General features: G+C 40.1%; 2 protein-coding genes across 3 annotated transcripts in view; one reads left to right on the forward strand and one right to left on the reverse strand.

The window, feature by feature from the left end:
- Positions 1-606: 606 nt before the first annotated feature.
- Positions 607-14473, forward strand: LOC107566196 (cysteine/serine-rich nuclear protein 1-like). Of its 2 annotated transcripts, none has more exons than XM_016251569.1 (6): positions 607-893; positions 6999-7201; positions 9883-10142; positions 10232-10528; positions 11281-12250; positions 12305-14473. In XM_016251569.1, the coding sequence occupies exons 2-5, from the start codon at positions 7018-7020 to the stop codon at positions 12247-12249; spliced, it is 1710 nt and encodes a 569-aa protein (XP_016107055.1). In that variant the 5' UTR covers positions 607-893; positions 6999-7017; the 3' UTR covers position 12250; positions 12305-14473. The 2 variants fall into 2 exon arrangements, with proteins under 2 accessions (XP_016107055.1, XP_016107056.1); XM_016251570.1 differs by lacking the exon at positions 607-893 and adding an exon at positions 1617-1936 and having other exon boundaries at positions 11281-12256; positions 12311-14473.
- A 3160-nt stretch (positions 14474-17633) lies between these two features.
- The window catches only part of LOC107566191 (solute carrier organic anion transporter family member 5A1-like), a 7826-nt gene continuing 4996 nt past the window's right edge, over positions 17634-20463 (reverse strand). Inside the window, exons 2-4 of the mRNA XM_016251564.1 lie at positions 19989-20230; positions 19248-19312; positions 17634-18940 (exon numbers count right to left, since the gene is read on the reverse strand). Of these exons, the coding sequence (XP_016107050.1) occupies positions 18510-18940; positions 19248-19312; positions 19989-20230 (738 nt within the window). The 3' untranslated portion in view covers positions 17634-18509. The remainder of the gene's footprint in view (positions 18941-19247; positions 19313-19988; positions 20231-20463) is intronic.

Genomic DNA, 20463 nt, shown 5'->3' on the forward strand with positions numbered 1-20463 from the left:
TACTACTAAATGATGCAAAAGATTGATGACTCATTAATTCAGTGGAGGCTGACTCAGGAAATTATGAATAACAACCACACAGACAACATCAAACTGCATATATTTAATTTATTCAGTCAGTCACAATATCATACTGTAAAATTAAAAGAAAAACCCTAAGAGTATCTAGAGTAAATCATGAATTTAAATTATATAAATGAAGTTATTCATATATTAAATACATTTATATATAATTTACCATAGCAAACATTACTGTGTGTGTGTATGTTTATGTATATATATAGACTTACGAAACTTTTATTTTGGATACGATTAATCGCTTGACAGCACGCACGCACATACACACACAGTTTACCATAGTAAACATAGTAATGTGTCACTGTTATATAACAAAATAGCAGAGAGATTCTGAAAGGTCTTACTATGTTTTTAGGAAATGTTATTTACTATGATTACTACAGTATTTACAGGAACTATGGTTACAGTACATTTTTTCAGAGTAATGAAACATTTGCTATTTCCCATAACCCGCGGTTATTGTGTTCCGGTCTTTTCTCAATCATGTTACTATAGTGATTTTGTGTCAGGATGCGAGCGCGCCAGGAGGAGTGTCGCTCCGCGCGGAAGGCAGGAAGCGGCGCGTGGGCAGAGTCACCGCCTGCGTCACACGCCAGGAGGGAGTTTTCCACTGACGAAAACCCTGCGCTGCTCAGCCGTCTGCTTCAGACAAGAGGAACAGCTTCAGCTGCTGCTTCAGCACGCCGAGCGCACAATAGCCACACGGACAGAACGGGATCTCTATACGGATAAACGCGCTTTCGTATCACTTGGATTATTACCGCTTCTTCTTTTCCTCTATTGTGATATACTAATGCTGATCGGACACGTTATTGGTGAGTAGCGGGGGTCCGCGCTGTTGAACGCTGCACTTGTAATGTGTCTAATAGGCAAACCTCGGTGCTGGAGTCCAGCCAGATACTTCAATGTTCTTTTGTTGGCCAGTGTAAACAGATCAAATGTGTTGTGTAACTATTTCAAATAGCGAAGGGAGAGGACATTGTTGTATGCTGCCGTGACATAGAAAAAAAACTAACTAAAGTTTACATTATTCACCATTGTTTTGGGTTTTTAATGTAAATCAGTGTAGCCTATACACTCACATATTGTTTCACTAATAAATCCTTAAACGATTTAGCCTATTATTTTAACCCGCGTGCTTAAGTGTAGTGTATTGTTCGGAGTAGCTAAATATAAGCGTTTTCTCTGTCAAACACTTTTAAATGGTTGCGCTCGCGGGGTTTGATTAAAAGATGACTCTCGTAAGCAGCTGTTGTCGGTTCTGATCGGATCCAATTGGCAGAATTCCAGCACCGTATGTGTGTGTAGCCTATCCGATAAGCCGTAATTGCTGGTTTGGATGTGTGTTATGCGTCGAGTGCATTCCTCGTTCACGTTTATAGTGCTGCTGTGTCTTCTGAAGCGCGAGCGACTCCTTAAGGTGCCACACCGCATCATTGGAATAGTCTGCCTGCAGATCTGCGCTCAGTGACGTCACCGTGGGTGCACGCGAGGATGAATGCGGGTCTGAGGGAAACCTTACTTGATCCGAGCCCGATTTCACTTGGTTGAGTTTAATGATTGCCAATATAAATCCATACACAAATACGCGTGTCTGTATACACGCATGTATAGGATTCACTTACATCCACGTTTTCTTGCTTTAAAACCAAACATTTCTTATTCTTATGATATAACAGTTTATATGCTGATTGCTGTGATTGACATCAGTCAGTCACGAGGAGTGTGATCACAAGAGATTATTCAACAGTTACTGGCAGGTTGTGCGCGGCGTGATTGGCGTAACTGAAGTGAAAATGTAACCTAATGGTCTCATTTCACACTCTTTTGTTACATATTTGCTTGATTCCATTCTGAGGTAATTCACAGTCCCTGTCTGTAGCCTTAGCAGATTGAATGTTAGAGAGTGGAAGTTTTTGCATTCACTTAAAGCTTGTATGTAAACTTTAGTGTTTTGTCAAAATACCTGCTGGGCAGCACTTGTTATTGCGATAATCTTTGCGTATTTGTGGATGTTTCGAAAGTTTGAGTGTGTTTGTCTCACTTGGATTGTTTGAGGGAATAGTTAATATTGCTAATCGAATTTTGTTTACATACCTCACCTACATGCTCATGTTTATTCCTAACCCAACCTAAGTAAGTCTTGTATTGTGTTTTATGGCTTTTAAAATGTTTATCACTCGAACCCTGAGTTTTGCGCTAGTGAGTTTTGTTTCCTACAAAACGATGTTGATTGTAAAAATGTTGTTTTGAGTTGGAGTACACCTTAAACTTATCAAATAGGACCCATAAAAGATAAAAACATATTTTATGTACTTGTGGGTTGATGAGGTGTGAACTTGCACGTGTACCATGGTCATTGAAATCCTCAACTGGTTTCCTTCCCTCTTTTTTTAAGTCTTCATGCCTCTCATTGAAAGCAGTCATACCTTTTAACTGAGATGATGTCAACATCATTAGTGTACATCACAACATGTCATCTTTTTATTAAGCTCCCACCCACAGACTGGGTGTTCCTATTTGGGATAGTTCAGTGTGTGGAATTTGTGCAGTTCTATTGGGGGAGGTGGAGGTCCTGATGTCTCTAAAACAGAGAAGCAGAGGAGTCCCATCTGTTTAGTCACTCTCTAGCATTCCTCCCAGTTTGTGAGGTACCAGTGAGTGCCCCAGACGTGAGCTGCTGACCCCTGAGCTCCCCCACTCTTGCCACACACAAATACTCTCCCTTGGGAGTCTTAAGAGACTGGTAAAGATGGCTAGTATTTGTTTTGCCACCATTAAGTTATTCAGAACAAACTCATGCTGATGACTTCTCAAGAAAGCTACACTTTGCGCACTCTGTTGGAAGTTTGCGTTTCGGATATTGATGCAAATTGTTCCATGCGTGATGGAACAATTTGCTTTCAGTTTAGGCAGTTTCCTGAGCGATCATATTTTCCACTCATTGACTTAAAATGTGAGGAACGATTCACTCAAAACTGCGAAATCATTTTCCGAGGGTATTTTAGGATATCTATCATTTTTTTTAATGCCACTTAAAGCCCAAATAAAAGGTTTAAAAATTGTTTTTAAATGCCACTGACCCCCAAGTTTGATAGTACTGTTAGATGTGTTAAGTAACTTATTTTAACCATTTTAGTCAGTTTGTTTAATTTCATCTTATTTTTATTATTTAAAAAAAACTTTTATATGGACCCCCTAGCACTCCCTTAAGTCCCTTAAACCAGCTAAATCAGAATGATTGTCTTTCTTAGATACTAAATTTCACTTTGGATGCCAGTAAAGTAAACCGTTGTACTCTGTAGCCATACGTGTGGTGTTTAAAGATCTTTGTCTGTGTATTTCTAATTTGGAAATGCAGCTATATGACACAAATCTTAATCGCCACCCTAATAATGTAATCTGTGATGACTTGTGATGCCTCATCAGGTGTTTTTATAGATGTTTCTGTCTGAGGTGGTTCCTCTTGGGCAATAGCGGTCTGGAATACACAGACACATTTGGGATAGACAGACTATTACAGAATGTGTCGCCGTTGCCAGGGGAGCTGGAGACATCGCATTATTTATTTGTTTAAAGTTCTCGCCGGCTACCCTCCTCCCACATCAGTGTGCGCTCCTATTTGGGATGAATGTGTACTCTGCATGGGTTGAGGTTTAGGACAGAATGTCTCTGGCGTAGCTGAACATCTAGAGTGATGATCTGCACAACACACGACTCCCTCCTCCCCCTGCTGGTCAGCCCTTAAGAACTGCAGTCAGGGTGAGTTGTGGAATCTGGATTTGATTCCACTTATCTCGCAAGGGTTTTTACACCATCTTTCGCAGCCTGTTATCGTAGTCGCACTTTTTAGATGAGGTACATGCTGCTGATTATCATCTGGATGGAAGCCGTGAGCTGGAGGGACAAAGCCAACACTCTTGCATAAGATCAGGTCGGGATTCCACAGTTTGCTGCTTTTTGAAAGCAGGACAGTGGGAGTGGGAAGTTCGAGAAGTTTTAATGAAGCCTTTGTGTTTAACTTGTGCTACATTAAACTGCAATGAGCCTGCCGACAATGGATCCGGTTTCAGAAGTCTGCTGCTTTTGTGGCCATTCTCGCTTTGTGCACGAGATTTATTTCCACTGTCCTTGGTGACAACAGCATTGAGAATACCTCATCAGTGCACTGCCTTTATTGGAATGGCAGCCCTGCATAATTTATGCTGCAGTGTGAACGTTTCACCTGCTCAGATCTTCTGGGATACTTTGCCGGTGACAGCTTCTGCCTGGATGTGAAATCCAGACCTGCTCTGTAGCAGATTTATGTGTGTTTTGACTGCTCACTTTTTTTTATTTGTGAGATTCTCGCTCGTATTTGTAGTCGCCACTGATGTTGGAGTGCAACAGGACACGCTCCAGATTGACCTCCAGCTGAGCCCCCCGCATCCCCCCTCTCTTGTTCCAGGGATTAGCTCGTCGTCATTGTTTCTGCCCATTAGGCAAGATTAACAAATCAATGTGTCAGGTAGGCTGCAGTCAAGAGACAATGACCCACTTCTAACACCCAGGTTTCTCCCTCTCTCTCCCCCCTCTGTCTCTGTGGCGTCCTCCCCCTCTCCTCACTGTCCAGAGTCCTTAATTAAAACTCCTCTGCTTGCTAGGCATGCATGCCATCCTCAGGGATTCTGTCTTTGTTAAATGAAGGTAAACTCGAGTGAGAACGAGCACCGGATACCATGTGCAGGTACAATGCGTGTGTGGATTGTGTCTTGAAACGTGACGGTGGGAAAAGGCACAATGCAATTTACTAGTCAAATGAGCAGATGAGGATGAGTCTTCTCCTCATGTGGCCAAAGTCAAGTGTCAAGTTCTCTCTTGTCACCTTGCCGTTTATATAAAAAGGTTTTCCTGTGGGCTTGTCTGTGCAGAATGCTGCTTGTTTTCAATCAAGACGTAGCATGTAAGGGTTCACGCTCCCCGAGCTGGCTCTGTTCGCATGCAAATCAGGACAGATCTGGACACATACTGTTTGCAATAAAAATAGATCAAGCAAGTCAGCTGTTTGCTGTGTCTTTTGTCCTGAGTATGGCACAAACTATTGTGTAACTTTCCAACTATTTCCTCTTGTCAGGGTTGCTGTCGACTGGTGTTGCATGAGCAGATAAGTTTGACTTGTGGAGGATATTGTCAGGTTCTGACGAAGATAAAGACTCACCTTCTGCTTTTTGGCAACCGGGGAGAGACGGCTGAATGTGCAGACAGCACAGACGTGCCCTCGATGTCTGACACATTTGCGACTGCAGCACTAATGTGTGAAACACAGTTCTGCTTGTAAACAAGGCAACCTGTGGGAAAAGGAAGTCTACACACTCTTGTCTAAAGATTAGGGATCAACAAATATTAATTTCCTATTATGGGCAATAACGAAAAATCACCAAAATTAAAATTCTATATTATTTTACTTGTATAAATTAAAAAGTATAAGTTAATAAACAAGGCTATATTAAGGCATCTCAATTATAATGTGTAAAAAAAAATTATATTTTGCAATTTGCTAGGTAGCATTAGTTACACAGATGCATTATTGACTGCTAACACTGGTGAAAGTCAGTTAATTAGAGTTTGTTTTTGTTTTTAAATACAGTGGCACCAAAAAGTATTAGTTTCCTTTAATAAAACTACCAATAATCAAGTGCCAAGTTTGATTAATAGACAACAGCAGACTACTATTGAGTCATATTGTGTTAATCGCACTCTAAATGGCAGGGATGATTCAGTGTCATTTTGGCTCTTTATTTATTTTTTGTCATAGACCAAAATCATGAGCTGTATAATCTGCCAGTCACGACCGTCTGTCACTTTTTCTTCAAAGTGGCTTTCTTGCTGGGAACAAGCCTTGTTCTAAAACACTTATTTACTGCTCATTATCCCTTAGTCTTCTGGGGGGAAAAATGCACATTCTTAGTCCAGTTAGCATAGGATGGCTAGCTGTCACATCTTAAGTAAAATTTTTGTCCGTTCACTCAAGCAGCAGTGAAAACTCTTATCTCTAAATCAAACGGTTTCCTCCTTTCCCATTTTCCTTCCTTCCTTCCATTCTGCCTGTTTCAGCAGGAACGTGTCTAAGCTGTGGAGTGCATCGAGAGGCAGAGCCTGAAATGAACTAGCTGACTGGGGTTTAGAGAAACAAACGAGTTCGCAGCCGCCAGTATCAAATGATGGTTTCATGTAAATGCCACTGTGCTGCACCGGCTCTGACCCTTAAAAGCTGGTGGGCACCGGCTAGACTCTTCCTGCCAATGGATTGATTGCTTTTATTGCCCAATAAGCAACCTCTTCACAGGAGCAGCGACAAATGCAGTCTGGGCTTACATAAACATGTTTACTGTGCCAAGCTGCACACACATTTACAACAGAGTCTCATAAAATGCATTTAGCAGCTGTGTAAAGCGTAATTGCCGCTACCAGTTCTGGGACGTGCGTGTTTTTTGAGTGGGGTAACCTAAATTTTCCCCCTCTCACTAATGTGGCTATGTAATCAACCCCCATCCTAATCAATGTATTTGTCTAAGCGATTGGATTTAGAAGTGGGTGAAGGGTCTGGTAATTGTTGACTTGCACCAGAGGGACGTGATTGATTGCTTCCTGTTTTCCTCGCCGCTCAGAGGCAGCATAAAGCGCGGTCAGCTGCTTGTTTGGAGAGTAATGCTCATAGCCTGCATTTAAAAACCTCACTGGACATTTAGCTTCTATTAGGACAATAACAGCACTACATTGAATGATAACATCTAGGCGCTACTTGCAATATCGATACCATTTCCATTGCAAAACAAATTAGCTGATGGACAAAGGCAGATTGCATGAAAGTACAATTTAATTTTTTTTTTGCCCTTTTAGCACTCTTGTAATGCTTTTCTGTCTTTGCTTGTTACCCACAGATCACCAAACGCTAGCGCCATGAGCGGAGTTCTCAAGAGGAAGTATGAGGAGGTGGAGGAGGACCCGTGCTACTCTTCCTCCTCCCCTTCCTCTCTATCCTCCTCTGCCTACTCCGAGTGGGACTCAGATGGGGAGAGCTGCTACTCTGACACCCTGGATTCGACTCCCAGTAACCCCAGCTCCCCAGCAACATCCTTAAACAGTGAGTTTTCCCTCTTGAAGTACTAATTTATTCTCTGATTAAAGGTGAAGAAGTGGTTCTTATTTAAAGGAATACAGTAGTTCACCCAAAAATTAAAATTTGCTGGATTTACTCACCCGTAGCCCATCTAAGATGTAGAAGAGTTTATTAACCGTAACAGATTTGGAGAAATTTAGCATTACATAATTTGCTCACCAATGGATCCTTTGCAGTGAATGGGTACCGTCAGAATGAGAGTCCAAATTGCTGATACAATCCACAAGTAATCAACGCCAGTCAATCAATTTAAGTCTTGAAGCAAAAAACTGTTTTTGTAAGAAACTTTTGGAATCATTCTGATGGCACCCGTTCACTGCAGAGGATCCATTGGTGAGCATGTGATGTAATGCTAAATTCTCTAAATCTGTTTTGATGAAGAAACAAACTTAATTTACATTATGGATGGCCTGAGGGTGAGTACATTTTCAGCAAATGTTAATCTTTGGGTGAACTATTCCTTTAAGGTGGAATCGTCAAACTCACATTTCCATTGATATTTCTTATGCATAAGGTCTGTAAGGCTTATCTCAACCAGGTGTCCTACCTGATAAGGTGATATTGAGATACGGGAGGGTGCAAGATTAATTGCATGGATGCAACTAATTACAGGATGTTTTGATGCATGTCCCATTCACGAGGTCACCTCCTCCAGGCCCTTCATCCAGGTTGTTGGGGTGAGTCAGGGTAGGGAAAGCAAACAGTTGTGAGTTTCCCAGGATGGCAGGGCAGGGAGCCAGCGAGTGTGCCATGTGACAGAGACAGAATGAACGCAGAGCTTTGTCTGAGTACCGGGCATGAACCCAGCACAGGTGCTGAGAAAGGCAGAGGGGCACGGAGCAGGAAGGCAAGGATGAAGAGAAAAGGAAGGGAAACGATATGGCTGTCTGCTTGAGTTTATGAAGCAGAGTCAGAGAATGGAGCATTGTCAGGGTAGACGGCATATTTAATTTGACGGGAATGAGAACAAAGCTAAGTGACAGACATATGTTACCATTCTAAAATGTGTGGTCAGTAAGTGTTTTTGTGCTGTTTTGTCAGGATTCTTTGATATAAGAAAGTAAAAATAGAAAGTTCAAAAGAACAGCATTTATTTGAAATAGAAGTCTTTATGAATGTCTGTCTTTTCCCTTTAGATCAATTTAATGCATTCTTGCTGAATAAAATAATCTGACCCAAACTTTTAAACAGTAGTGTACAGTCTGTTCAGTAGCTTGCACGTCTAATATTCACAAACCATGTTTTCTGGAGTTTTTGTGTATGTATTTTCAGTGTTGCATAATGATTGGCACCACACTCAAAAGGACAAACTACTGAACATGCTCTTTGCCTGTCCCTCAGTGACTTAAAATAAAACATGCCTCTACCCTGACTAAGAACCATAGAGTATCAATTTTTGAGCATATTCGATAAAGTCACCAGAATTAGACTGTCTTGTTGCATAACTTGTTTACTCTAATTCATAAAGTCACCAATACCAACTTGATAATACAGAAAGCTGCTTTGTTCTTTAAGCAATAACATGGTGTTGTATTTCTAAGATGGTCCTGTCTATATATGAGAGCATTTGTGGTTTCTATCATACACCCCCCCCCAATTAGATGAGCAAAACATATTTGCACAAGCTTCTAGATAGGAAAACATGCAAGGATGAGTTCCCAGCTTTGCAAGTCTAATATAAACCAGCTGCAGGGACAGTAAGATCCATCTCCTTCATTCCCTTCAGATAACAATCGGTGGGCTGGTTGCCCTGAGGGAGAATGTGCTTCTCTCTCTCAGAGGCTAACAATTCGACATCAAGTATTCCTGCACAGAGCACAAGGACTTTATGAGTAAAGTAAATATGGTTTTCTTGTTTCAAGAAGAGAATTCCTCTCTTTGAGATGTTTTAATCACTGACATTATTCGTTGAATACAGATTTTTGTCTGGTTGTAGGAATAATTTGCAAGGAATGTGCAGGCAGATGGCCCGTCTTCTATAAAGTTATGATGTTATTAAATAGCAGGTTTAAGTCTTGAGTGCCCTCACCACTTCCAAAAGCCTCAAACTTCCAGATCCTCCAGCCGCTGGCTTGTGATTTTGAATGCTTAACTCTCCCGGCACACTTCAGTGCCAAGGGAAAATTCCTGGGTGGATTGTTTGTCAGACACGAGCGAAGAGGAATGCAGTTGTCTTCGCATATGACTGGATTAGACTGAAAACTATTAGCTAAACTATTTGCACATCTGTTCTGATGTTGAGTGGTGGAATATGCTTGTTTTAGTATGACTGAATAGCACTGAGCTGATTTGCTGTGTGTAGCCTGCCATCTAGTGGCGATTTAGTACATCCGCAACAATAACGTTAATGTGATCTTGATGTTTACTCAAGAGACTCACCCACTCCAAGTCTTCCCATTAGGCTTGGCACACTTCCTACTCAAATACTCCCCAATGAGATACTAGGAACAGAACTTTCTTTCCCCCCCCACCACTCTTTTCTCTCTCTCTCAGACATGTGCTCCTAATTTTACATTAAGAAATTCCAAGTATGAATTTCCGTGAATGTATTTGCCTGCTGTTTTCCACTTAATGTTTTCTTTTCAGGTCCACCACAAGCCTAAACGCCTTATATTTATCCTCTCGCTCTTTCTTTCTTTCCTCAGCCACATCTATCCTGAAGAAGGCCAAGCGCTCACGTCGAGGCAACGTGCAGTTTGACCAGGTTACGGTCTTCTTTTTTCCTCGCTGTCAGGGCTTCACCAGCGTGCCCAGCCGAGGAGGTTGCACCCTTGGCATGGTGCAGAGGCACAGTGCCCAGCGGCGCTACTCAATAGCGGAGTTTGCCATAGCACAGCGCCACCTACGGCGAGAGAAAATCAAAAACCGATTGAGGGAGGAAAAACTGGAAGCTCTTAAGCTGAAGGTATTTTTGTGCTTAATTTTCTCAAATTGTTGTGAAACATGAGAGGTTTTAAAGTTGTAATCATGTAAATATCCTTTTTCTCTGTGCAGCTTACCAAAAATGGTACCCAGGAGTCCGAAGAGGCTGACGGGTTGACTATCGATGACATCCCAGAGGATGAAATTGACCTCAGTGGAGTAAACTTGGATGACGGCTCCTTCCTGCATCCCTACCCCTCCAAGAGAAGATACGGCATCCTCAAAGCCGCTGGCGTGAAGAAAATCGATAAAGATGAGAAGCGTCAACTGCATGACTTACGTACGTCGAGAGAAGACTGCGGATGCGACTGCCAGGGCTTCTGCGAGCCCGAGACCTGCAGCTGTAGTTTGGCTGGGATCAAATGTCAGGTGAGCGATTCAGTCCCGACAGACTTCCTTTAGAATATGCCATCCCAAGGTTATTGCTAATATTTACAGCTATCATTCCTGTAGCTCAAACTGTACAGAATGACGCGAGAAACATCAAAGTCATGGGGTTATACATGAACTGACCAAATCAGCTAAAATGAATATTTTGTGTGTATATATATATATATATATATATATATAACTTTTATAGGATGCCTTAAAATGATCAAAAGTGACAGTAAAGTAATTTCTTTCATGCTGCTGAAAATTCACAGAAATAAGTTACTTTAATATATATTAAAATACAAAACACTTATTGTAAACTGTAATATTTCACAATATTAATGTATTCAATTACTGTATATTATTGTGATCAAATAAATGCAGCCTTGGTGAGCATAAGATACTCATTTCAAAAAAGTTAAAATTAACTTAAAATTAAAGTGAATTTTTTTTTTTTAATGGTAGTGTATATTATCATATTTTAGTGCACAAATTATAAAAATTATATGCAACAAATTTTTTTACATATTTATTAATTGTAATTTTTTTTACATTTTAATTTATTGACTAAATCTTTTAATTTAAATCTTAAACTACTATTAAAATCAATTCAAGTAGTTAAATACATGTCTTTAAAAAGTATATTTATTAAGTTAAAATAGTTCAAATGCCACATGTAATTGTATTCTAATACGGAGTTCTATATACACTTTCTTCATACATTAATGTAATGTTTGTTGGCTTCACAGATGGACCATTCATCCTTCCCATGTGGCTGCACTAAAGATGGCTGTGGGAACACGGCAGGCCGCATCGAGTTCAACTCCAGCCGAGTTCAGACCCACTACATCCACACCATCATGAAGCTAGAGCTGGAGAAGCGTTTGGAAGAGCACATGCCAGAGAGCAAAACCCCCTCTGTAGATCTGCCAGACTGTAGTTCCCCAATCCACCCAGCAGAGAGCAGCACCACGCCAGACAGACCCCCGTTTCACTTCAACTCGGAGCTAGTAGCCGTGGGCGAGAACAGCTGTAGCAGCGACATGACCGATTCGTCCAGTTCTTCAGGCCAGAGTGAGGACTCGGAATCCGCCGAAAACGCTCAGAGCGAGCAGTCGCCGCTAGACGTCGACGAAAATGGACTTACGAGAATCCTAAGCTTCAGCGACACAGACAATGAGGACTGTTCTGTCAGGGAGCACAACAACAACAACAACTGTGACTACCAGCAGAAAAAGAGCGAGTCCATGGGCTACGGCATCTTCAGCGCGACAGACGACAAGCTTAGCACGTCACAAACGGACAACAGCCACATGGCCATGTCTGAGCTCCTAGACGAGAACGCTAATCAAGCTAACGGTCTATTCCACAGCGGCTCCGTCCCCCACACGCCCTCGCCCTCCATCGATCACTCGGCCAGCTACATGGACCTGAGCCTCTCATCCGAATCAGACCTGGAGTTCTTCGATGGCTTTCCTTGCCTTGGACCGAGCTCGTTGTACAACTCCTTAAAGGAGTACGAACACGTGGACAACTTCTTTCAGTTCCAGTTGCCTACTTACCCCAGTCTTCCGCAGGCCGCCGACCCGGGCACATGTCTCCTGGAGTCTCTGATTGGCTTGTCGGATTCGGTCCCAGAACCTCCGGCAACCTTCACGGACAATCAAATGCTTGAAGATGCCATGAAGCTTTCAGTGATGGAGTCTGTAAAAGTCTAACGGGGGGGGGGGGGGGGGCCCCTCTGCAAAATAGCAAGTGGGACCTGGGGGGGGGGGGGGGCTCTTCTGTACAAATGAACTAGGGGATTGTAAATGAATGCTATGTGTTTTGTTTTTCTTTACTTCATGAATGGAGACCCTCCATCCCAGGATATCAATCTTTGCATTATCTGCCTTTACGATGTTAGCAAAGCATTAAGTTATTATAACAAGCTTTATTATCATTATTGCCATTGCTGTGGCAGCTAACATTTCAGTTCAAAAACAAGCCTGGCCGACTGATTTTTGAATATTTGTACATATGGCCAGGAAGGTGAACTTCTCGCCTACATTGGTGGTATTATCAACATTTACCATTATTATTATTATTGCTAAGGTTATTTATATGAATCCAGAAGGGGCACCAATGGGAGTCATAATGCTGATTATGTATCTCAGGGACTTTTTCTAGCTTTCAGAAGCAATGCATTTTGACCATCGCTGTTATTAGGCGTTTTTCAGAGAATTTTCACCAAAACAAACAGCATTTAAATGGCCCCCTTTTGGAGGGGCTTCTGTCTCAGTCGTTTTTTGGACTTGAGATGGTGGTCTGTACTTATTTTGCAAAGCTAGAGGAAGACTCCTGTTCCACAAAACGGCTCCTTGGGATTTTTAAACGGTACACAAATCCCACCAGAGGCTCCTCAGTTAGCACTTTATCTGTGAAAAAAATGAACCAATCAGAGCGCAGATGGGTCAACATCACGTCGGCCCCGTCGCCTCTGAATCTGAGATTGTTTTCATGCCATTTATTTTGGTGTTGGTTCATCAGCACAAAGTGGAGAAAAGTGAACGTTTTCCTTTTAATTTATTCTACACGCCGCAGATATTGCGTAATGCAACTGTGATATCTGTTGACAATTATTTCAAATTGCTTTTATTTATTCTTATTGATTTATTTATTTTTTCTCTACGAACGCCAGCTGAATATTATGAGCCACACTGTGCTCTTGAGAAGTGGAAATAATGCAGCTTGTTCACATTTCTCACCTACATTAACCTGTGTGAAGCACGTCTTTATGTTTCAGCTGTCGAGGAAGGGGCACCAACTGCAAAGTATTTAATAATCTATTCCATTACTATGAAGTAACACTTTTGGTTAAGTTATTTCACATTTAGCATTTCAGCATTAGAACTTAATTTATTCATGGTTCGGGCAATAAAGAGAACGGTGTGCTTAACAAAAGAGAAGTTGAGTCTTTGTGCCTGTTAACACGAGGAGCCGCTTGAGATGATGCTGTATAACCTACCTATTGATGAAAAATAATCAGTTTCCGATGACGTTGCCTGTGATATAGAGAATTAACATTTTGTAACTATGTAGATTTGAGAGAATTCTAATCTGTTTATTGACAAATTATTTTATTAAGGAATCCACATTGTTCTTCAAATATCGAAACATTTGTAATATATTAATAGAGCTAAATCTACGCTTGAAAAATGTATTCTGGCCAGGCATAAAGTGGGGGTTTGCTTACGATGTAACTACCTAAACAAATTTACCAAGATTGTACTCGGACTGGTTGGGTGAACTCAAATGACAACCTGAATTGTGGGTATAAATTAAGTAGTTTCAAAAATGTTTTGTTGAAAAAACCTGCATATATTATGCAACGTGTGTCATATGCAAATTTGTGTTGCCCATATGGTTTCCACTTCTCAGTGAAGAAGTTTGTATGTTTCTGAATGAGTTTCGAGGAAATGAATCAATGTACATATCTGACCATCCAGACTTTAGCTGTCGGTGCAGAGATATTTGACCCGATAGGAGCATTTGCATGCAACACCCGTTCATTTGTCTCAGTACTACAAGCGTTTAGAGCAAAAAAAATGCACAATCAGAAATGTATTTGCTTCATTTTTGCCTTCATTCTTGAAGCTAATAACTTCGAGTCCAGCTTCTTATTCCCTTGTAAAGATGTATCACCTCATCGCCATGAAATGGAAATGATTGGTATTTATTAGCCATGATTGATGTATGTTTTGCTCTCTGATGCTTTTCAAAGTGTTTCTTACTTCTGCCTTTTTTGTTGTATATATTTTCTGCTTCAACGAAACTAAAGACAAAACCAAGCAGTTCTTTTATATTATATATTTTCACGCTTAACAGTTTCAAGCTGTTCATTTCATTCGAGTCATTTGACAGTACTTTGTCCCTTCAAAATAAAAGTCAAGCTTTTTCTTATATCTGCCATTGTCTTCTTTTGTGTATGCGAGTGCATGGGTGATACGTTTGTAAATAAAAAATATGACCACTGAGCCCTAATATACAAATATATATCTATTTTTTCAAAAATGATATAAAGTTGCCTTTTTTTCCAGCTAAATAAATTTGCTTTAACGCCATAAACTAAAACATTCTAAATCTCCTGATGTTTCTTACGATTAAAAAAGTTATGTTTATAGTCTCACTGTAGGTGGTGGTGCTGCTGTCTAACTAAATTAACAAGACTAGAGTTTCTGAAGAAAACATGTGATCCCTTATAAAATATGAAAAATTTAAAAACACAAACTATACAAATATACTGCTTTGTCACTGAAGAATTAAACCATTTGGTTGTTTTTGATGACATGAAGAACAACTTCACACATGATACAGTGTCTCCATTGCCACTTCTTTCTAAACTCTTTTATTTCAATAAATACATGTATCGAAGAACCAAGACAGAATTAAAGTAAATGAATAGTTCACGTGTCTATGAGTACTGAAGATAGACAAACACAGCTGACCTTTACACTGATCTGAAATCAGCCCTGCTGATAGCAAAAGTAGACTCGAACACATTCATTTGACATCAGATGTGAGCTGATCTTTAAAAGGAATAACAAAGAGTTTTAGGTGCAAATGAGTCAAATATGGGCATGACATAAAATAAAAATAATAATAATAAAAAAAGAGTTAACTGAAACCTGTGTCTACTTTAACCCTGCATGCTGTTGTGTTGCTCTTCCAAGGCACCTCAAGTATGGGAAAATTTGAAATTGGCAACAAAAAAAGTTTGTATTATTCATTACATAAATAATATTTCTCTTCAGGGCTTCTGTAACTTTTTGCACTTGTCGATTTCCATTATTCTCATGTTGAAATTCATGTTTTTTTAAAAACTTTTTCCTCTATTTCCAGATCTTTCATATTCATTTGAGGCTGTCTTGCAGCCACTACAGACTGATTTTGAGCAGCTCACACTGTAGGTCAAACTAATGGGGAGCTCCTGATTATTGTAAAAAGGTCAGACTTTCACCACGGTACAGCTTATAGTTCACAAACATGAAAAAAAGTCATTTCAAGAAGGGCTTGATTTGGCTTCTTACACCCTAATTTTTTAAAAGTCATTCTAATACTGAAGTCAGCATCTGAAATACCTCTTCAACATCATCTTTTATGAAAAACAGACAATAACAGGTCTGGAAAAAGTATGTACTCATATTGTGGTTCGGAAATTGGGATCATAATACAAAATACAAAATCATTTGGAAGTGGAGATATGGAATTAACAGTATGGTCTCTTTTTTTTTTCATTGATTAAGCTGGGTTTTGTTTGCATGCTAAGTATCTAGCTACCAAGTTAGTCCCTCATTAATCATAACGGAACCAAATATACCTATGTAAATCACACGGCTAAAAAACTTCATGACTTCTGTTCTGTGTACTGATCAAAAGTAACTGGACTACATCTAATGAACTGCCAAACTGGCTTTATATACCCATTACAGAGTACTGAAAATCTGAGGTTTGCATATTATTAGGCAGAGGTTTAATTATACATAGTTGGTGCATAAGAATAGAGCCAGTGCTTGAGGATCAGGCTGTAGCCGAAGCACATGCTCATATACATCAACAGCTCCAAAAACCAAAGCGGAGAATCCATTCTCATTATGCTATGGCTTTACCAATGCTGTCGCTAAAGCTGCTCAGACATGCTCAGGTATTTGGACGCAGCAGCAGCAGCATGAGCGGTCGACTGAATCCTGAATCTTCCTCATTTGAATCTGGATTTGAATCGCTGTGTTCACACTACACACAAATCCGATTTGGTTTTTAACCAGGAATGATATTTTTGTGATCGAACCGGTGATGAAATCTGATGTGTATCAACATGATGCTATGAGACTTTCTCATACAACAACTGTGTGTAAAGGGCTGTTCACACAAAGCATGATAACTATAAAGTTTTAATAAATGTTTTTATTTTATTGAAAATAGGGAAGTCACACCACAATGGTAATGACAAAGAGAAACATCGCTGGAATCAGTTTCAGAATGATTTTTTTTTATGCTGATGAATGACAGTCAATCAAAATGCACCTCATATAACAATGTTTTTGTCCATTGGTGTGGACACTAATATTCATAGTTATCATTCTTGGAGTGAACAAGAGGACAACAAATTAAACGTTTAGCCTTGGTTCATATCTATCATGACATCTCTTAAGCTTTAGACCAAATGAGACATTTAGGAATCCATACTGTCCGAAAGCACTGACTTTCAGGTATTTGGACGCAGCAGCAGCAGCATGAGCGGTCGACTGAATCCTGAATCTTCCAGATCCTCATTTGAATCTGGATTTGAATCGCTGTGTTCACACTACACACAAATCCGATTTGGTTTTTAACCAGGAATGATATTTTTGTGATCGAACCGGTGATGAAATCTGATGTGTATCAACATGATGCCATGAGACTTTCTCATACAACAACTGTGTGTAAAGGGCTGTTCACACAAAGCATGATAACTATAAAGTTTTAATAAATGTTTTTATTTTATTGAAAATAGGGAAGTCACACCACAATGGTAATGACAAAGAGAAACATCGCTGGAATCAGTTTCAGAATGATTTTTTTTATGCTGATGAATGACAGTCAATCAAAATGCACCTCATATAACAATGTTTTTGTCCATTGGTGTGGACACTAATATTCATAGTTATCATTCTTGGAGTGAACAAGAGGACAACAAATTAAACGTTTAGCCTTGGTTCATATCTATCATGACATCTCTTAAGCTTTAGACCAAATGAGACATTTAGGAATCCATACTGTCCGAAAGCACTGACTTTTTGGGGTTTTGAAATGATGCCATAGAAGATCCATTTTGGGTTCCCAAAAGAACCTTCTGAAGGACATTTTTAGAAACTAAAGAAGTTTTTTTTCCACTTTGAAAGAACAATGGAAAGCATCCATGGATGTTCAAGGTTCTTCATGGAATCACAGATGCCAATAAAGAACTATTTTTAGAGTGTATATAAGGATATAAGGAAGAATATTGACATGTCTGGTTTGTCTGATTTGACCATTTAGTTTAGAATCAGATTTCAAACCAGATATGGAGATATGGATGATCGGGTTTGTAAACGACAGATTTCATGTGTTTTCTGTTGTTCACACTTGCAAAAAACAAAACCGGTTTGAATACGGATTTGCCAAAAAATCCATTGAATTGATCTGACTTCTTCAAGACCTGATACTGGACCACTGAAGAAACATCTAATCCAACAGTATGCATCTAAACACATATCGCCATTTGACAGTCAATCACTGAACAGACAGAATCATTATGAAGATGAAGAACGAGAAGACAAGGCTTCAAGGTCCTTCTCCAAATGCGTTTTAGCAGTCCACTCAGTGCCAGCAGACCTCACTGCTGACGGGGCAATCTGAGGCACTGAATTTACATACAGGACCATGTGATCTGTCTGGAGGAGGCTGAATGTTCTCGTACAGCTCCTTGAATACCATCCGAATCACATTGACGCCTCCAAACTAACCAGAAGGGAGTTGTTAACACCATTTCGAAGTGCATTTCTTCACAGATTTGTTCAGAAAGACCATGTGAGATGTTCTACTGTTAGGAATACAGTTGTGAATTATGATCATACAGTAGAAAGCGACTGCCTGGAGGCTTTAATGCGGTACAGCGTTGCATAGTACTGATATCCATTTGTGCTTGTGTTACGTCTTTGATATAATAATCTTGGTACCCAAGATTGGATACAGAGAAATGTCCTCTCTGTTCCTCATTTAGCACCATGAGATGTCTTCCATACGCTTCGACAGCAAATACTACGCAATGTGTATTTGCTGTGAGTTTGTCCTGGTGACATTGATATCGGTGAGCGTAGCAAGCCCCTGAAAGCCACGCGGAGCAAAACAGGCGTACGTCGCACGCTGTCTGACACCTGACAGGAAGGCACATGGAGGCAGATGTCAGGGCTCACGTTCCTCAAATGTGCATTTCCTGCAGCGAGCGGGCAGGTGGGGTTATTGCTTTGAGGGTGTTTCCGGGGCAGCTCTGGCTGCAGTGTCCGCGGTTGAGCGGGGGCTCGGGACGGGGTGTGAAAACGGGGCAGGAGTGGGTACGAGCGTGGCTCTTGTGGCCTCCCGCGTGACAGATGAGCTCGCTGACGGTGCTCAGAGGAGGCAGACGCCGCTGCCAGCGCTCCAGACGATCCTCTTTGTATTTAATTGAATACCAGGTGAGGAAAATGAACACAAAGCCCACAAACTTGAGGCTGGCGGCCAGGCCGAAGTACACGAAGCGGAAGGAAGTAACATCGTACTCCCAGCACGAGCCGTGAATGCCGCAGTCCTGCTGCCAGAGCATGCAGGTGGTGTCAATCACCGCACCAAAGTAGATTGGTGTGGGAATGTAGGCTGCAGACATGGAAAAAGAGAAGAATTGTGGTAAAGGGAAGATTGAATTGTTAACTTCCAATTGATTTTTTCTTGTGGAGTCACTTTGAGGTTCTGTAAGCTTTACATTTTATGCTGCATTTGTTTCCGTCATCTTATCGAACTCAAATGTATAATGCTGTAGTTTACATTTAAGAACACAAGGTGGTGCTATATGAAAAGCTCTGCTGCAGTGATAAACAAGGCTGATGGATTTCATGACAAAGTTGATTTTTAAAGCCTTGCATTCTTCAAGTAAATAAAGCATTTATGACTTACTCTGACTTACCCAGAGTTCTTAGTAGCACAAACTGCATTCCTAAAGCAAACGGTCGTTCTTGCTCTTCTACTGACCTGCAAAAGAAAATTACTTTATTGTATTCTTTAATACCATCTACTACTAATTGCATGAATTGACAAATAAATAAATAAATAAATAAATAAAAATTATGATACACTACCATTTAAAAGTTTGGTATCTGATTTAAAAAAAATTTAATTAATTATTTTTAGTCAGAAAGGATGCACTTAACTGATCAAAGGTGACATTAAAGACATTTATAATGTTACAATAGTTTTATTTCAAATAAATGCTGCTTTTTAAAAAAGCTTTCTATGCATCAAATAAGCCTGAAAAAAAAGTATCACAGTTTGCAGAAAAATATTAAGCTGCTGTTTTCCACATGTTTCTTGAGCAGCAAATCAGCATATTAGAATGATTTCTGAAGGATCATGTGACGCTTAAGACTGGAGGAATGGCTGCTGAAAATTCAGCTTTGCTAGCAAAGGAATAAATAACATTTTTAAATATATTACAATATTTAATTTTTAATAATGTTTCAAAATATTCATAACTATCAAATAAATGCAGCCTTGCTGAGCATAAGAGACTTCTTTCAAAAACATTAAAAAGTCTTACTTATCCCAAACGTGCTAAAACGCCACTAATGATTTCTGTTTTAAACGAAAAACAAAAATGCACCTTTCAAGTCATCATAAAAGATCAGAAACTTTAGTCACTGTTTCCTACCTGAGAGTGACGATAATGGCGGAGGGCTGTGCGCAAGCTGTGATGAGCGTAACGATGAAGAGGAAGATGAGGAAGGGGATGAGCGTGTTGCAGGTGCGATCACACTTTCCCGACACAGCGAATCCGTTCTCGTTCAGGTAGGTCTTCACTATGACCAGTTGCAGCTGGTTGCCTTGGCCGCTGCTGGGTGGAGTGATGACCTGCCTGCTCTGCACACACGCACAGTCTGTGTAGTTTCTGATCTGCATTAAAAAATGCACATGTACATTACCACAGATATGCAAAAATTCAAAAGACATTGTTGGAATGCAATTCTGTGATTATGCTAAATATTCAGGTCAAATTACATTTATTTATTTAATAAAAACTATAATAATAATAATAAATTTATAATTAACAATAATCAGGGATCCAAAGTTTATGCATTAAATTTATGCTCCGACTGAATAGTGACAAGACATGCTGACACCAACTA

The sequence above is a fragment of the Sinocyclocheilus grahami genome, unplaced genomic scaffold (genome assembly GCF_001515645.1).
Source record: "Sinocyclocheilus grahami isolate Dianchi unplaced genomic scaffold, SAMN03320097.WGS_v1.1 scaffold1055.1, whole genome shotgun sequence".
In the NCBI taxonomy this organism is placed as follows: Eukaryota; Metazoa; Chordata; class Actinopteri; order Cypriniformes; family Cyprinidae; genus Sinocyclocheilus; species Sinocyclocheilus grahami.